The following is a 15,545-nucleotide window of genomic DNA, read 5'->3' as shown; positions in this document are numbered from 1 at the left end:
GTAAGAAATGCCTAAGAGACTGTAAGAATGTATGTCTGGATTTTGAATTGCATTCAATTTTCTGTATATTCTAAATGAAATTTAATAAATTTAGGAGGAAAACTCTTCAGATACTATAACTTTGGGATACAGAGCTACAGAACACCAACACATGAAACATAAATTTCAATATGATGGATCTGATTGCAAGATCGCAATTAGACCCGTTTCATAGATATGCAGCTATCCAATTATTTTTCTTAAGATTGCTCAAAATGTTCTGAAAAAATTTCATACCACATTTATTCTTTCTAAATGTTTATTCTATTTCTGCTTTAAATTTCATTTGGGCTTTACTATTTCTCTATATTTGTAATTTTATGGTGTATATGTGATTTTTTTAAAAAAAATTAGAATAGAATAGAGCTGGAAGAGATCTTGGAGGTCTTCTAGTCCAGCCCCCCGCTCAAGCAGGAGAACCCTCTACCATCTCAGACAAGTGACTGTCTAGTCTCTTTTTAAAAATCTCCAGTGATGGAGCGCCCATGATTTCTGGAGGCAAGCTGTTCCACTCGTTAATTGTACTCACTGTTTTTGTGGTGAACTCAATTAAAATTATATAAATGGAATGAAATAAAATAATATTGTATAAATAAAATTTGCCAATACCACCCAAAATCCCTAGATGTTACTGCAATAGAAATAAATCATTTTCCACAAAAGTTATTTCTAAATCAGCCATCTCTGATTTCAAGATTCATGTTTTAAGTGGTTTAAGTGTTTCATGTTTTGCTCCTTCAAGATACATGCCAGATTTGAAGAACAATTTGATCTGGCAATAAATTAAGTACTTCAAAAGTAAATTCAGGAAGGGAAAAATAATATTAAGATAATAAAAATAATACTAAGAGCAATGTATATAGAGATACCAGTCGGAACAAAGAATAGAATATTTTTTAAAAGCAGAGATATTTGTAACAAAGGGTCTCTTAAGGGACAACCAAAGAGTTTTTAATGTTAATGTTAATAAATATAAGATAGATATATTCAAGGATTATAGTCTCATTTCAGTTTTCTAAACATCTATGATGCAGAAAAATGGTCTCAGAATCATATCAGATCATGCAAGTGAAAATAAATGTAAGCAAAAATAAAGCAAACAATACAAACTAAGACTACATATAACTTTATTAGCAAAGGAGGAAGTCATCAGGAAGGATTGCCAAAGCAATAGAGGAATTTTTCAATTAAAATATCAGGGTAGAAGTGACAATTCTCTTCTACAGCATCAGCTTCAATTAAAAAGATCAATTAAAAAGATTTTTCTATTTACCCGAAAAGGCAAATAGAGTTAAAGGAAGAAACAATACAATTGTAGATAAATATCATTTCAAGTTTATAAACATATGCAACATTTAGGGATTTTCATTCTATATAGCCTATTTCAAATTATATATGTTGTATATTAAAGTCAAAGACTTAAGGCATGCCATCCATTAAATTTATCCATTTGAAGAAAAACTATATCTTTAAACATGATTATTACATTCTCTAACTTTATCTTTCTCAGACACTCTTAGTCTCCTTAATTAAGATTTTTTTTATCATGGCAATACATTTAAAATGTGTATTCAAAAAGAAAAGTTAGTTATAAATAGAAAACTACTATATCTAAAACCTCAAATTTCAAAACAAGTTGTTTTATTTTGTAATTTTCAAAATGAAACATGTTGCCTCCATCTTAAGAGATAAATTTTAAAGAATGGTATAAATTAAATTACACAATTTGTACATTTAAAATCTGAGTATAATCTTATTTGTGAGAAAATAAATTTAAAATGGCATGAGGAAAACTAAATCCCTTTTTGAAACAGTCTATCAAAATCTGACAAAGTATTGGCAAAAATTAACATCATCCCCTTCTCTACTAATGTTCTTTACAGGACATCAACATTTCTTCAAGAATTTAAAGGAACTATATGTTAATACTTCAAGGAGTCTATATAAACATGTCCCTAGAGCAAAAATTACAGATGTAGTATTTTATAAAATAAAAACTTACCGTTTTATTTCGTAATCTAATTATGTCAGAGACAGAACCAGCTCCACAGTACTCCATAACAATCCAGAGGTCTGTGTTCTTAAAATAGCTGCCATAGTACTTGACAACATAAGGGCTAAACATAAAAACATAGCTGTCAACATATAGAATTTAATCTTTAAAAATATTAGAAAGCAGTTCAATGTTTTTTCCCTGAGCAGCTGCAGTTTTTAAATAAGATATATTAATCTTCAAAGAATAAAAAAACTGCTGAGCACTTGAGAATGATAAAACACTCTTAACACATATTACTCACCAATTTGTATAAGAACACGTCTTTTAAAATATTTGTATAAGACAAGGGAAAGGGAAATATTCTCAACTTAAAAGTATCCATACACACTCCCAAGTAAGTGCAATTTGAAAAGTAGGTGGGTTTTTTTGAAGATAAAAACAAGTCTACCACCATCCAAAAATCTGTATGAGCAGATATATTTACTTAGAAGAGAGAGAGCCAATTTCCTCATTAGGAACAATCAGATGACCCACATGATTGTACAAACTTTTGAGTTTTTCCCAAAAAAATGTTATTAGGAAAATCCAGAAAGTAATCCAGAATTTAGCATGAGGTTTGTAATCCAGGCAATATACTGAGTCTACAGACTGAATGCTTCTGCATATAGCTTCCAGCACAACTACTGATCAACTGCCTCAACCATCACACTAATACCTTTGTCATTCCCAATTTCTAATCAGCAAGGGAGTTCCAGGTGCATGTTTGTCCACAATTCACAATTAATTGACTTTGTTCAAAATGCTCCCTAAAATATTTATTTGACTACCAAGTTATCTTGAGTAAAAACACCTGCTTTGTATGCAGAGGGCCCTAAGACCATTATTTCAATCTCCAAGTAGAGTTAGGAAAAAACAAATCATTCCTGAAGCTCGGCAGAATACCAGCTCATCAGCTTTAACAGTTTCTGGCTAGGTAAACTGTAATCCAACTCAACAGAAGTTGAGTCCATCCCTCCAGTGTTTAAAGCAATCAGACAACAAATACTGGATAATGGCAAATTCCTGAACCTAGGAGCTTTCAGGTTAGAGGGAACCTCTGTTTTTTTTTTTTTTTTACTACCAAATTAGGTGCATCTACTATCTCATACTAATACCATCATGACTTCTCAACACTGTTAAATAAAATACCTAACTCTAAATAAAAGTACTGTAACATTCTTATCAGAGATATATAGTAGACTTTAAACCTTCCACCTTACAACTGTGTTATTCCTAAGATACAATACTTTGGGACCATCACCCTAACAAATTCTGACAACCTTACCCTAAAAATTAACAACCTGCAATAAAAGGACTGATTAAAGAACTGCCGAAGTATATGATATTTAAAAATTTAGAGTCAAGTAGTTTTCTTCCAATTTTCTAAGTCAGGTTGTTAGTCTTACTTTAACTACTGTGTGTTTTTGAGCATTTGCAATTTGTCCATAAAGATCTTTACTGATATAAAACAAACCTCAAAAGAGAAAGAGTTTTTTCTCCCTGCAAATATTTTACAAGGGAGCAATCCACCAATATTTTACTAAGGGCACACCCTTATCTTTGTTCATCACCTATAAATCACTGCCAACTTTGGCATGTAAAGAAACCCCACTTAATCCTTTGTAGTATATTGTCTACCTTTGCAATCTATCTGAAGAACCATTTACAAAGCTCCAATGTTACTCTTACACAAATAACTCTGCTATGGTGTCAGAAACTTCTGCATGTTAATATATTGGCTTTTTTCTCTTTGTTTTATTATCCTCAGAGTTTGTCTCAGTTAATAAATAAAAATCTAAGCATTTATTTGAAAATCATATTTACCAAAATTACAGTATAATTCCCAATCTGATATAAACACACTGAACATAAATAACATTTCCGTTAAATAACATTAAATTGAGAGCCATTGTATATGGAGCATACTAAATGGTACAGTTCTGCCCATTTAAAAATGGTTTTGTAAAAAGTGTAAGCACAATATCTCTTTTACCCATTAAAACAGGCCATTATTTTTCAAGCTATATGTGACCCTGTAAAAAGTTGCAGATGCCTTAAGGAATCATTAAAATCAATATGACTCTTAAAGCAGCCACTTTGTTTTCAGGTACAGATGGTGGTCTGAAAAAATGATAGAAGTAGAAGAGGCAAATACTGTGCTCACATGAAGCCCCAAAATGTCTTCCAAATCATTCCCAAGCATGCATACACCTATCTCCTGATTAAGTCAGTTCATAGGCATTCCTGCCCCACCTTACATAATAGTATATTTCATTAGACAACAGCTTTTTTATTTATGCACACACATTTCTTTTACTGGTTATTTCATTTCAATATTTATCTTCCTCCTGATTTTAAGGGGCAACATAGTTAAGACTCTGGGCTTGTTGGCTAGAAAGCCGGTAGCCCAGGTTTGAGATCTGAGCGCCTGAGCTCCTGCCAACCTAGCAGTTCAAAAGCATGCAAATGTGAGTACCACTTTGGTAGGAAGGTAAATAAACAGGTACCACTTTGGTAGGAAAATAACAGCACTCCATGACATCATGCTGGCCACGTGACTGTGGAAATGTTTTCGGACAGCGCTGGCTCAATGGCCTTGAAACGGAGATGAGCACCACCCTTTATAGTCAGCCACGACTAGCAGAGTAAAATGCGCAGGGACTTCTTTACCTTTTTTTTTTTTAACCTGATTTTAAGAATGATCGGTAAAAAGTTGCACATTTTAAGATGGACACAAATAGAACCAATTACCTAGGAAGGTAATAGTCTCCCTTAACTGGCTGTGTTCAAGCAGCTATCTGACACAAATATTCTAATTCTGTATTCTTGCACTGAACAGTGAATTGGTCTCAAAGACCTAAATTGCCCCTTTGAATTCTATAATTCTTTATCATATGCATCACATTTGCCAGTACTAAACATTTAAAACTTTTCATAAAACCAAGAAAAATTGCAACAGCTGTGTTTTCAGTTATCCTTCATCAGTTCATTTTATCCATTCAACTATAGCCAGCAAGTAAGAAAATGGAAAAGCAAAAAAAGCATCTAAATTTTTATCACCATCTTATCAAAAAAAATCAAGTGACCTTTAGGCTCTGCTTGCATTTTTAACACATCACTATCTAATAATTTTTTTAATGGCAGAATTTGCATTATAAATTGATCCTTACCTGTCACATTGTTGCATTATAGAAATTTCTTTAATTATTTCCTGTAGATCTGATTCAACAGGGACTTGCTTAATTGCTACAACTTGTCCAGATTCCTTATGAATAGCTTTAAATACACTGCCATAAGACCTGAAAGGGAAACATTAATTTATGTCGTTATTAATAAAATCACCATGCCCACTCAAGCCATTGATTCCAATAGTTTTTGCAATAAAAACATTTACTGCTTATACACTCCAAAGTTATGTAGTACAAGAGGAAAAATAAATGAGCTTGCATCACCATCAGAGTTCAATATGGCTTTTCATTACTTATCCATTGTATATTGTTACACAACCGTACATATACTTTATTTGTTAATTACTTTCATTTTGCACTAACTGCCTGTTTATTTTTGCTGTCAGTTCCTGTTCAGCAAAACAATGGAAAATAACGCCTCTCCTCTTTTAGTAACCAGTGGGGAATCTAATGACAGGAAGAAACCAGGAATCTATAAAGCTTTGATATTACTTTTCCGAGAATTGCTAGGAGAATGAGCCTGGATATCCCAATACATTCCCAGCAACCATATTAAAATTACTGTTTTTGGAAAAGTGCCTCCCTCTTAAGAATAGATTCCCCACATTGACTATGCTTGTCAGAAGCCAGCTGAGAAGGTTACAAATGGTGATCACATGACCCTGGGACAATGCAACCTTCATAAATACATGCCAGTTGCCAGGCACCCAAATTTTGATCACATGACCATAGGGCTACTGCAGTGATCATAAGTGTGAAAAACAATCATGTCACTTTTTTCAGCTCCGTTGTAACTTTAAACAATCACTAAACAAATGGTTTTAAGTTGAGAGCTGTCTGCATATAGTCGCGAAGAGTTGACACTGACTTGATGGCACATAAGCAATCAAACAACTAATACGCAAATCAATAGGATGTGAAGAGTACACACATTTTTTCTTAGGTTTTAGCTTTCTTTTAGACTTTTTGTATACACTTTCCACCAATATATATGCATTTTTGTAAATATCTGCCCACTGTGCTATTCTTTTAGGGCAGGGGTAGGCAACCTTGGCTCTTTTATGACTCGTGGACTTCAACTCCCAGAATTCCTGAGCCAGCCATGCTGGCTCAGGAATTCTGGGAGTTGAAGTCCACGAGTCATAAAAGAGCCAAGTTTGCCTACCCCTGTTTTAGGGTGATATGTTAAACACAGAAAAGGAGAATATAATTTTTAACTTAAAAAAAATAAAGACATAAAAAGAACAGGGTGTACAGCTAAATCTAGTTTGAATCAATACAATTTCCTATACCTGTCTGTCTTTCTACTCTTGCAAATCACCTCTCCTCTCATTATGTCCATATATTACTTCATTCCTTTTACTCTTTAAACTTCTCACCTCTTCTTTTTTGGAGGACCTCATCAATTTCTTTCAACCATGATGTTTGGTCTTTCCCTTTCTCTTCCCTATATATTTGGTCTGCAAGGTGATTGTCACTATATAAACAAACCTCAACATATTTTTTTCATATTTATCACTCACTTTAGTTCAATGTACATTTTTTTGCATATGTTAAATCACCCTGAATGCAGTAAAGTTAATGTAGATGCGATTGCTCATCTGGACTACTTTAGGTGCAACAGAATTATTCATTATTTCAAGAGGATATCCAGATGGAATTTGGTTTACTGTAGCTGACATCCATTAAACAGGGGTAAATTAAATCAATATTTCAGTATATCACGTCAGAAAGAATATTCAGATAAAGATTTTGCAGCAGCTTTCTTTATATTTTCTGTATGAGCCGTGGTGGCGCAGTGGTTAGAATGCAGTACTGCAGGCTACTTCTGCTGACTGTCAGGCTGCCGGCAGTTTGGCAGTTCAAATCTCACTGGCTCAAGGTTGACTCAGCCTTCCGTCCTTCTGAGGTCGGTAAAATGAGGACCCAGATTGTTGGGGGCCTTATGGTGACTCTGTAAACTGCTTAGAGAGGGCTGTAAAGCACTGTGAAGCAGTATATAAGTCTAAGTGCTATTGCTATTTTATTCATTAGTAAAACTTTTCCAAAAGGCTGCAAAAAAAAGCTGATTTTTAAAAACTTTAATATCATATTAACTGGAAAAAGAAGTTTATTTATTTTATTTTATTTTATTTATTTATTGGATTTTTTACCCCGCCCTTCTCCTTGCGGACTCAGGGCGGCTAACAGCCTGATAAAAACAAATACAAAAAATACCAAAATACTATCATTAAAACATAATTAAAAGGAAATATTAGATTGGCCTTTGTTATTTTAAAATTATATTTAAAACCCCCCTAAAAATTACCCCTTAGGCCAGTCCTGCTAGTTGAAATAGCCATGTCTTAAGGGCGCGGCGGAAGGAAGGGAGATCCGGGATCACCCGGATCTCTGGGGGTAGTTCGTTCCAGAGGATGGGAGCTCCCACCGAGAAGGCCCTCCCCCTGGGGGTCGCCAGCCGGCACTGTCTGGCTGACGGCACCCTGAGGAGACCCACTCTGTGGGAGCGTACCGGCCGATGGGAGGTAATCTGAGGCAGAATAGTTCAATAGTATTTCATTCATTTGGGAACTTAACTAGAACTTATCTAGAAAAAAAAACAACTAATTTCAGCTGATAATAATAGCATGATATCCTCTCTTGCCACAGCTTCATCTACTGTCACGTATGCTCCAAATCCCTCCAGGCCTCAAAGCAGGTTTTAAGGGGGAGGAGGCTTCAAAGGGAAGGAAGGAAAAAAAATATTATCATGTAAACAAATTTCCACTTGCACAATACCAGAATTCACTTAATGTTAATTATTTTTCTTAATTATTTTTCTTCATTTTTTTTAATTAAAAAGTGTTAATCAGAATTAACATTTATCTAACACAGTTCTCAAAGTGTGGTCTGATGATCCCCTATATATCAATAAACATAAGCTACATCAGCCAAGGGAAAAGTATGTATTGTAAAGAAAAATAAGGCTACTGGACAAACCATCTTAAATTGGTAATGCCAGGAATTCTCCCTTTGAAAGAACCAGTGCTCACACGGCACAGCTCACCCCATGGAAAGGCTGACCACAGTGAGCACACAATTACTTATATTCCGGCAATCGTTGTAAATGCCTTCCTAGTCATTGCAAAGAATGCTTAAAAGTCCCCTGCAGTGGCTCCATTGGGATTGGTGTTATCACAGTTTTAACTGGTGGTACGGATCCTACTGTCTCTGTCTTCATCCATCTTTCTCTTCTATAGTAGGTGCAAGATAGACAGATATTGAAATGGGGAGAGAGAAAGCAGTCCTCAAAGTTATATGCTTCTGGAGCGCTTATCCAATGAACAAGGGAATACAGCAGCATGGTAGGTTTCCCACAATTATAACTGGATCTGTGGAAAATATTAGTTAACTTAGAATATATATATATATATGGTCATTCAGTGACCATTCAAACTTACAACAGAACTGAACAAATGGTACTTAAGATCAGTCCTTGTACTTACCACCTCCGAAGCGCCTAATCACATGACTACAATTTACAACCTTCTCTGTCGACTTCTGACAAGCAAAGTCAAGGGACGAGCTGACAAAACGTGGCAAGTTGCAGTCATGTAAGATCCTTGCTTAATGATGAAAACTAGAACTGTCAGAACTACTAACAAATACTCGCAATCATATGATGTTTTGACTTACAACCACATTGCTTAATGATGAAAGTTTCCGGTTCCAATTAGCATAATTAAGCAAGGACTACCTATACACAAATCTCATTAGGCTAGCTGGATGTAGCCAGTCCAAATATGGAAGATTTTTCAACTCAAGATCAAGCTCACTATCTTCCACCATGTTTGCATGATACATGTTTTAATTTTCCCTAGCCATCCGTACATCTCTACACATACAAAATTGTACATACCCTTCACCAAGCTTCTCCAAGACATCAAATACTTCTTCAGGCTGTTTAGTCAAGCTGTCTTCACTGAGCTTTTTAAGCTTGCTAATAAAAATATAAAAACATTTGAAATAGTCTACAATTAGTAATTTGCAATTTACTTTCATCTTTAATTATTAAATATACACTTTTATTTTCTTTATAATAAATAGAAATCTGCAAGAGTTTCAATATGCACCACATACTTTCTAAAAAAAAGACTAAGGTAACTTCTATTATTTTATTTAACTATAATTATTCTCAAAACACAAATTGAGGTGTTAATACGTTAATGTCAAAATTACAATTCTTAAACACAAGTGCATCCCATTCAGAAGTAATCAATTTCCCACTTGAAAGCAGTTTTAATGGACAACTAAGCACACAAAGGGGAAATAATACAAGCAAGCAAATCATAGCTTGGGGAAGAGAAAATTTGGACAAAAGGAAAGCAAATCAACAGTTTTGCAATTGACTGCTACTTTACTCGTTTTTTTGGGAAGCCATCAAACTTGGCTATTCCAGAGAGCCTTGGGAATAGAGATGAGGGGCACATGTCTGTTATAGGCAGGAATGCTGTTGTTTGTTCCCTAAGACATTATTGCTTTGGCTTTTTTGCTTTCTCATTGATATTATTAATCAACATCTCTATCATACTGCAAGCTGCTCAGTATCCCACATGGATTGGAGCACTAAACTAAACTAAAATTCAATGGTATCCTTTTTCATATGTGCTACAAATTCTAACACAGAAATTAGTCCACTATAATACATCATAATTCATAACATTGAAAGTTTGTATTTGTCATTTATTACAAATCATACACCTCTCTTACAGAGAGCTTTGAAAAGCTGTTTGATCTTACATAAACAAGACAAAATGAATCGCAAGGCAGTGTAGCCCAAGATTGATAAGACTATTTACCACAAGACAACACAAAACATAAAAGGGATAAATTAAGACCAATGTGATACACTTCAAGAATTATACAAAGTGGTGTTTGGTTTCTTAGATTATAAAATTATAAAATCCATGAACTAGAACAGGGGTTTCCAACCGGGGGTGCGAGATGATATTCCAGGTGTGAAAACTTGGGTTTTCAGAATTATAGTGTATATGCATAATTTGTTGCCGTTATTTCAAACTTTTGTAAGGAGTGCGAGAATATATCAGAAGCTTCTAGGGGTGCGGGGTATAGAAAAGGTTGGGAGCCCCTGAACTAGAAGAAATACTCTGTCTCTGAATCACCCCTTAAAATAAGCTATACTAATGTCTCTCCAATTTAAATTTGGACAGATGTACTTAGATTTACCAACGTGGTCTGGATTTGTCCTACTATTATGACATATGAGGCAGAAATCTGACTTGTTAATACATCTATGGAGTAATCACTATACATTAAAGATGAGGAATCAATCAGGAACCAACTTCTTTGGATGCCTGTGACATGGATCAATCAGTTATCAGTTGACAAGTCCAAATCAAGAGCTCAATCAGCCCAGATCAGCTGCTGTGAACTGCCCAGAGACTAATCACAAAGCAATTCCCTCTGTCCCTGAAAATGTCATGCAGTTGCTGGCAGAATATCAAGACAAAATAAAACTAGACCACAGTCATTCAGCCCAAAAGTTCATCACTGCTTCATTGTCTCCAGCCTTTCAAGGACTGCTGGTTCTTAATTTGTGCTTATATGTTGTAAGACTTTATACAAAAACCTTTTTTCCAATTTATAACCAAGATAATGTTCACATTTATTCCACAAAACAGCTTTTAAAAAAGAAACTAAAATGCCTCTGTACATGAACTTCCTTTTTTTTTCTTCAGAATATTCATATGCTCAGAAGATAGATACCATATATGGCTATGTGGATTCATGCTAATAGTATACTTTATGTGCTACTTTGGTTTAGGTTTAACAATGTTATTCCTATTTTTAGTGCAGTGTATATGTGCACAAGGGTATGATTTCAATGTTGAGTATACAAAGCCTGAATATAGCCTACTGTACTAAAACAGCATCTAATTTTTAGGGTCAAAAATTCTCATATTTTGCTCGTTATCTCATCTTTTCTCAAATTAAATAGCAACAAATACCTGATATGGTCACACATATCATAAAACTAACACTGGGTATCCTGCAACTTCCATTCAGAAGCACACCAGTACAGTTGACAGGAAAAGAAAAACTTAAGAAAGAATCCACAGAGATTCTATTAAATTACTGAGGGCCAATATAGAAAAAAATAAAGAGCTGTATTATAGCATTATGTTGAATACAAATAAATGGTCTTAGTTTATTTCTAGCATCTCCTTGGTATTTGAAGTCCTTCTTCCAACAGTTCAATCATTCATCTGCATGGAATTTCTGGCCAACTATGCTGCTGTTCAACTACAAGGCTCAACTGAAGGTAGAAGCCCTTAATTCTTACCAAGAACAGAAAAACATACTGTAAAACAAACTGTAAAAAACAAGCTGTATCAGAAACATTCCAAAGGAAAGTTCCAATAACTAGTATAGTCAAGGCTCATATAATTTACAGAAGGGAAAATAAACAGGATGACAGTTTCTGGAAGTGAGGAAATTGGAATTTAATCTAGATCTAAAATGACAGAGGGAAAAAAAGAGCTGTAGGTGCTTAATCATAGCCAGCTTAAAGATTGAATATACTCATTAACCTAAGCAGCACAGGATAAAAAAAACATTAGGCACACCCACTAATATCAATTTCCTTTTTAGTGTAGTTGCATAGCAATATGGAAACTCAATATATAAATTATTTTCTTAAGTGCCACCAGTCATTCTATCCAAGAGCCTACGTCCCACCATGACAGAAATAAATAGCTTATCCTTCAGAAGATTGTTTATATGTTTATAGGCATTGTTATTTATTATAAAACACCTTAATCTTTAATGACTTACCCCATGTTCTACCTGGATTAGTTTTGAATCTCCCTATGTACATATATCTCCAACCACTGACTTACTCCTTTCAAGATGACAATATATTGATATTAAAATAAAGATGATTTAAAATACTTTTGTTTTTTCTGAAAATATTTTGGAAATGCAATGTTTATGCATTTATAGAATACTGCTTCTAAAAATATGTTTCCTTTATTCAAAAGTTCAGTATTTCATGACTGAGCAACTTCTCATCCACAGCCTATGTAAATTATATTGTAACAATTTAATATGAACAAAACCAGACTTTAAAAATAAGCTGTAGTCTTCTGCCATTGTCCATTTTACACATATTTTCAAAACCCATTGTGGTAATACCAACATGCAAAGAAATTTCCCAAGCTTCCATTTTCATACTCTATCATGAAGACAGAGTCAAATGCTTCTCTGCAGTCATTTTAGATAGATAGATAACCTTTTATTGTCATTTTTTTACTGTGGGCACAATGGCACACATTAAAAATGAAATTTAGTTGCTTGCTCTCAAAGTGTACACATACATGACACACTTTTAAATATAAGTAACATATAAATATTAATCACTGTCCATCTTGAATATATAATGGCAGGAGGAAGCTTTAGCGTTCACAAGGTTAATACTGTATGGAGCAAAACTGTGAATGAATCTGGATGTTCTGCTTCAGATACCACGGAGCCAGGAGGTAACAAGAAAACCAGGTCGTGAAGAGGATGTATAGCAGTGGTGGCGAACCTATGGCACGGGTGCCAGAGGCGGCACTCAGAGCCCTCTCTGTGGGCACGCGCGCCATCGCCCCAGTCCTAGGCCTCCAGCTGGGTTTTATAAAACCTTTTCACTTTAGGCCTCCACTGCCGTGTGCAAAAAAATAAAGGTTCAATCAATCAGTCAATTTCAACTTCTCGCGGGAAAAGAATATCTTGCAAAGTTGGAATTGATTGATTGAACTTTTTAGTCCCACCCAGTCTGCTGTTATCACCGCAGCCACGCACACCCAATGGGCCACACTCACCCAATGGGCCACACCCACCCAATGGGCCACACCCACCCGGCACCCGACGATGCATAAGTGGGTTTTGGGTTGCAGTTTGGGCACTTGGTCTCTAAAAGGTTCGCCATCACTGATGTATAGTGTCCCAATCTTACGGACCCTTTACCAGAGAACCATTGGGGACATATTCTCTGCCCCAGTGAGGCATCAGCAGGGAGGTCTTATATATAACTTCATGAGAGATTGATTTCTGCTCCATTACTACCAGAACCACAGTTATGTGGGAAGTCTTTATTTCTGTGTGGGCTTAAGCACCACACAGTATACACCAAGGACATATTAACAGCATGTTGAAGCTTTCATATAATATAATTCTACTGCCACACAAAGGACCAGGCTCAAATGATCTTATTTGGGACACATTATGCAAAAATCCAGCTCTCTGGAAAGATGTAGTGCTGGGAAAGATGGGGGGGGGGGGGGGAGAAGAGGACAACCAGCAGCAAGGTGGATGGATTCAATTGCAATGGGAATGGGTGCCCCCATTGGGAGACATGACAGAATGGGTTATGGATAAATTATCACAGAGAAGATCTGCCTATGTGGTTACTAGGAGTCAAAACGACTTGATGGCACATAATTAATATAATCATACTGCCATACCAAGAAGTGAATGATTAAAGAATGATAAGTGAGTAGATTACAGTGTTTCCCTAGGAAAGCAGGCAGTGAGTCTCACACGTCCACGTGATCGTTTGCAGGCAGGAATTACTCCATTCCAGTGTTTCTCCACCTTGACAATGTTAAGGCATGTGGACTTCAACTCCCAGAATTCCACAGCCAGCATTGCTGGCTGTGGAATTCTGGGAGTTGAAGTCCACATGCCTTAAAATGGTCAAGGTTGAGAAACGCTGCTCTATTCGTAGAGTTGTAGAGAGCAAGAGAACCAAGAGATGAACCCGAGAATGCTACGTATGGGCTTCTTTAAAGAAGCCTTCTTTAAAGCAGCCTTTCTTCCCAGCGATGCCTTCCAATCTAGTGGACTACAACTCCCATCTCCTCTAGCCAGTCCGTTGGAGGCATCAGGCTGAGAAAGGCTGGGACAAAGCCTAGCTTCTGTGCCATCCAGAAATAGGAGGGATGAGCCGCCCTTCACGCACCTACACACACACACGCACACGGCAAGCGCAGCGGGGTGAACCAAAGGCGAGGGACACCTCGACCCGGCAGGCCTGTCCGGCGACGGGGAGTCCAGGGTTCGAGGCGGGCGCTCAGGAGCGGCGAGCTGCGGGGCACGCGGCCTACACTGGCCTTTTTCCTTCCGCCCGAAATAAACCTCGCCGCCGCCGCCTCGGTCTCCCAGGAACGAGGGAGGTCCCGCGACCGTTACCTTTTAGGCGCTGCCTGCTCCATTCTGCGGCCAGAGGCTCCCCAGACGGTCGGCCCCACCAAGGCGCGGTGCTCTGCTGCCACCCTGAAGGGGCCGGACAAGGACCAATCAGGGAGCCCGAAGAAGCACCCCCCTCGGGAAACTCTGCCCGCAACTTTCTTCCGCTACTGGCCCTTTAAAAATCAAGCACGCCTCCTCTCCCAGGGGGCCGTCGCCGGACTCCCAACACTTCAGCTGAACGCTCGATGGCTACTCTAGAAATACCGCCCCTCCAGCCCTCCAATTGGCGGAGAACGCGCGGCTCCAAAACGCGCATTGGCCTTTCCAACTGCCAGCCGGAACTCCGGAGAAGACGGAAAAGAAAGTTGCTTCAGGCCGAGCGAAACTGCATGGTGCAATGCGATAGCGGCCGGCGAGGGAGTTGGTGTGACGTCATGGGCGGCGGAACGCGGAGGAGAAAGGTCCTCTTTGCCCATCATGCGCCGCGCCAATGAGTTGCTTTTGGAGAAGGATGCATCTTGGGTTATGTAGTTTTTATTTGTGTGCGCAGGTTTAGGGTGTTTAATTATCGCTATGAGCTACTGAATCCCTTGCAGCGTAGTATTTATTACTTCTGAGTAAGTGGCGTGTTTGCACGACATAGTGACCCTTGGTTTACTGAACCATGCTTCCCTGAATTCAACCAGAACTCTAGATTCATTCACACAACCCACTGAACTCAAAATAGCCAACTACATTTTAACCTAGGTCTATGTTTCTCAATCTTGGCAAATTTATATGTGTGGATTTCAACTCCCAGAATTTCTCATCCAGCTTAAAGTTGCCGAGGCTGAAAAAAAAACCACTGACCTAGAATGTTGTTCAAAACCAGTGTCATAATCACAAGTCCTTTTGATTTGATCCAGTATATTGAAGAAAACCTGTACGTACAATATATTTCAACAATATAAGTGCCAACATCCAGCTCAAGAATCCAAATAAAACTCCAGGTTCATTCTGTTTCAGAAAATCTTACTGTTTATTTAATACACAGCATGGTAATGTTGAAG

General features: G+C 37.1%; 1 protein-coding gene across 1 annotated transcript in view; it reads right to left on the bottom strand.

Annotated features, from left to right (window-relative positions):
* STK3 (serine/threonine kinase 3) overlaps positions 1 to 14,663 on the bottom strand; it is a 69,283-nt gene extending 54,620 nt beyond the window's left edge. The window contains exons 1-4 of the mRNA XM_029283636.1: positions 14,497 to 14,663; positions 9,161 to 9,241; positions 5,245 to 5,373; positions 2,042 to 2,156 (exon numbers count right to left, since the gene is read on the bottom strand). Of these exons, the coding sequence (XP_029139469.1) occupies positions 2,042 to 2,156; positions 5,245 to 5,373; positions 9,161 to 9,241; positions 14,497 to 14,519 (348 nt within the window). The 5' untranslated portion in view covers positions 14,520 to 14,663. The remainder of the gene's footprint in view (positions 1 to 2,041; positions 2,157 to 5,244; positions 5,374 to 9,160; positions 9,242 to 14,496) is intronic.
* Between the last annotated feature and the right edge of the window lie 882 nt (positions 14,664 to 15,545).

The sequence above is a fragment of the Protobothrops mucrosquamatus genome, unplaced genomic scaffold (assembly GCF_001527695.2).
Source record: "Protobothrops mucrosquamatus isolate PMUCROS unplaced genomic scaffold, P.Mucros_1.0 scaffold_69, whole genome shotgun sequence".
In the NCBI taxonomy this organism is placed as follows: domain Eukaryota; kingdom Metazoa; phylum Chordata; class Lepidosauria; order Squamata; family Viperidae; genus Protobothrops; species Protobothrops mucrosquamatus.
This window is presented reverse-complemented; position numbering and strand designations above follow the sequence as displayed.